This window comes from Apium graveolens, chromosome 3 (genome assembly GCF_009905375.1).
Source record: "Apium graveolens cultivar Ventura chromosome 3, ASM990537v1, whole genome shotgun sequence".
NCBI lineage: Eukaryota > Viridiplantae > Streptophyta > Magnoliopsida > Apiales > Apiaceae > Apium > Apium graveolens.
Window position 1 is genome coordinate 284,817,360 of NC_133649.1, and position 3,695 is coordinate 284,821,054.

The window sequence follows — 3,695 nt, forward strand, 5'->3', positions numbered from 1 at the left end:
AATAATTGGGTAGATGAGATACTTCCAATATTATGGGCCTACAGGACTACTTGTAGAGTCACGACAGATGCAACTCCTTTCATGTTGGCATATGGGGCGGAAGCAGTAGTTCCCGTGGAGATATCACATTCCTCTCCAAGGATTCAGGCTTTCGATGAGAAAGAAAATGAGGAAGGGCAGAGATTAGCCCTGGATTTAATTGATGAAGTGCGAGATAAAGCACATGCAAAGATAGTATAATATCAGAAAAAAGCTTCATTCTACTACAACCTAAGGGTTAAAGAAAGGTTTTTTAAACAAGGCGATCTAATTTTGAGGAAGATAGAAGCATCTGGTGTAGGACAAAAAGGGAAGCTTGCCCCGAATTGGGAAGGGCCGTACAGAGTCAAGAGTGTCCAAGGTAGAGGAACCTACAAGCTAGAGACTATGGATGGTTTTGAAGTCCCGAGAACTTGGCATGCACAAAACCTGAAGGTTTACTATGTGTAGGGAAGCCGGATACGATTCTCACTCGTCAGGATGGCGAGTAGGTTGAAAAGCACCTTGAAGCTTTGCTTGCTTAGGATTTATATGTTTTAGTTTTATTACGAAGTTTATTAAGACTTGTGTAAGGGACGAATCCCAGACAATTTTATGAAATTCATGAGTTCTTCAAAGTATGTTTGTGGCCTAACAAATAAAAATCAAATGCATGGATGCAAGCATAAAAGGTGATAAATGAAATAGATCTGATAGATGTTACAAAAGTTTGATAAATAAAGTCTCGAAAATAAAAAAAAAAAACAAGCCACGCAGGGCTGAAAAAGCTCTAAGGAGCTGAAGTACCCTCGGCATCCATATCATCGTCCTCTCCACTCTCGCTGGATGTCTCTGTCGTCTCGGAGGAGGAGGAAGAGCTGTCGTCCTCAGCAGGTCTGGAAGAAGACTCGGGAGGAGGAAGGAGTGGATCCTGAGGAACATGGTCCGAGACAACTACTCGGGTACGAAACCTCTGTAGCAAAGCCTCGTCATCAGGGCAGATATAGTCCGCCGGGTTAATATCAGGACAAGCCTCGTTCACGGTCCCAAGGGCCGTGTCCCAACCAGTCCTAAAAAACCCAGGAAAGACTGAATCATCCCTAATCCTCATGGATTGGGCAAACTCCTCCGAGTCCAGATAGTTGTCTATAGCTTTATCCTTCTCCGCCCGAAGTACCACCAGCTCGGCGTTAGACTCTCCGAGTTCTTCCTCCTTGCGCTTGAGCTTCTTCTCCAGGGTAGCGTACTTCTTCTGTTGCCTCCTGAGGGCATTATCGGCCTTATCAGAAGCCCGCTTCCATGATTCGGCTTGCCTCACAGCGCCTTGAAAATAGGCGTTAGACTGAAACAAAGCAATTAACAAAGTATAAGGCAAGAAAATGCTACAAGAACGAAAAATAAGTTCAAAAAAGAGAAGGCATACCGAAGCCAGAGACTGAGCTCCCATGAGCTTGATCCTCTCAAGATCAGGGGTGGCCACCACATCAGTAAAATCCTTGGGGGTCACGCTATGGTAAGACCAATCCCAAGCATGTTTCGTGGAACCAACTACGGTGTCCCCTCGGCGGAATCCCCAGAGAGGCTGAAAGGCGCCTGTGGCAGCAGCAGTAGGGGCAGCAGCAGTGATAGGAGTACCATGGCCTCCAGCTCCTTCAGTTGAGGCCTCCCCTATAGGCTCTTTGTGCTTCTTCAAAAAGATAGGCTCCGTGGCCTTTCCCCGGGTGTCTAGGCCTGCGAGCCGAGCTTTCTTCATCCTAGCTGTTTCCTCAACCAAAGGAACATTGTCCTCGTTAATCTCCTTAGCAGCTGAAACAAAGCAAAGGACAAAATAAGTGAAGTTAATAATGCATGAAATGAAGTAAAATTGAGAAGGGAAGAAAAATACCCTGTTGAGAAACAGAGGATAGTCCCACATGAATCAGGGAAAACTCCTCTAAGAGAGTCCAGCTGGTGGTCGAGCCATCATCCTGAGTAAGCCCATTATAAATAATAGTTTCTTCAGGAGTTAAGTGAATGGATTTGAGGCTACCATCACTGACCTTCCCAAAAGAAGATCGAAAAAGTGTGCCCCAGTCACCATTCTCCCAACGTAACCCGACGAAACTATTCCTCCAATTTTGATTATTATCAGGAATAGAGGCACTGTTAAAGATATGTTTGCTTTTGGGCCTTTGCTTGACATAGACCCAGCCGCAGATATTGGAAGAACTATTGTAACACTGAAAGACTTTCCTAAAAACAGCTACGGAAAGAGGAAAGCCCTCCCTAAGACAGCAGACCATAAAACATAGAATGTTCCTCCAGGCGTTTGGAGGAAGCTAACACGGGTTGATTTGTAAATCAGCCAAAAGATGAGGAATAAAGGGGTGAAAAGGAAACCTAAGCCCAGCATTAAGGGCATCTGTGTAAATGAAAAGAGTATCGGGTCTCCAGTGGCAAGTACGATCACCACCAGAGACTGGAACTAATCTAAGAGGAGGAAGGACGTTATAACGAGCATTTAGTTTATTGAAGTCTATGTTGTGCCAAGTATTACAATGATTAAAAGAGTCGAGATGTGCAGTGGAGGGATATTCATCCCCCCTAGTGTTAATCATATCGATTAAAGACATATACGAAGAACGAATATCGATATCCTTACCTCGTTTTGAAGCCGAGGCTATCTTTGCCGCCCTCTCAGAATTCTTGTCAGCCATTAGTAAGCTAGAAAAAGCCTGAAGGAGAGGTTGGAAAACTAAGGGAGGGGATTTGAGAGAGGAAAGGTTAGAAAGTTGGAGGAAGGATGAGGAGAAGTTGTAGAATGAGTAGAGAGGTGAAATGAGAGGTGTGGAGAAATCAAACTCTCACCCCACCTTTATATAGCCAAGGAAGGGGGATAATGGGCCTTAAAAAGCCCATTTGGGCCCAAAACTTAGAAGGTTCTGGAATTATCCAGGAAATTCCTGGAAAATTCAAGAGAATTCTAGAAAAAATCAGAAGAAAACTTGATTTTTTGAAGAATCTGGAAGGATCCAGAAACACCCCAGAAGAATTTGGAGCCTATAAATAAGAGCCCAGTAAGAGGTTTGACCCGAAGAGAGCCCAGTGAAAGGTTTGACCCAAAATAAAAGCCCAGTTCAGGAAAAATAATGAAATTAAATATTATGGCCTGTGGAAAAGATGCCCAATAAGAAACAAGCCCAGAAAAGGGGCCAGATAATTGAAGTTGGAGGCCCAGGGATAAGGCCCACTATATTTAAGAAAGGGGTTATATCAGGCCCATGAGCCAAAGCCCTGTTGAAAAAATAAGCCCAAAGATCAGCCCAACAAATTCAGCCCAGGGTTAAGGGCCCAAATCCAAGTGTATGCAAATAAATAAATAAATAATATATATATATAAATATGTATATTATTCCTGACCTGTTCGACCAGAAAACACGAAGAAATCCTGGTCGAATGGCCTGAGGTCGAAACCCTGTCGATCAGGGGTAAAAAACGGCCTTAATTCGACCAGGACCAGGACTAATTCGACCAGAAATAATGAAGAATTCCTGATCGAAATCCTCGAGCCCGAATTGGCATCGACCTGGGCAACCAAAAGGGGGTTAATTCGGTCAAAAATGGAGATCCTGACCGAAAATTCTGATCGAAATTGAATCCTGACCGAAAGAAGAAAATCCTGATCGAAATAGAATCCT

At 43.9% G+C, this 3,695-nt stretch overlaps 1 protein-coding gene across 1 annotated transcript; it reads right to left on the reverse strand.

Annotated features, from left to right (window-relative positions):
• Window positions 1–768: 768 nt before the first annotated feature.
• On the reverse strand, window positions 769–2,824 carry LOC141711099 (uncharacterized). The gene is made up of 3 exons (XM_074513537.1): window positions 2,660–2,824; window positions 1,442–1,824; window positions 769–1,360 (listed from the first exon to the last, which is right to left on the reverse strand). The coding sequence occupies exons 1-3, from the start codon at window positions 2,712–2,714 to the stop codon at window positions 809–811; spliced, it is 990 nt and encodes a 329-aa protein (XP_074369638.1). The 5' UTR covers window positions 2,715–2,824; the 3' UTR covers window positions 769–808.
• Between the last annotated feature and the right edge of the window lie 871 nt (window positions 2,825–3,695).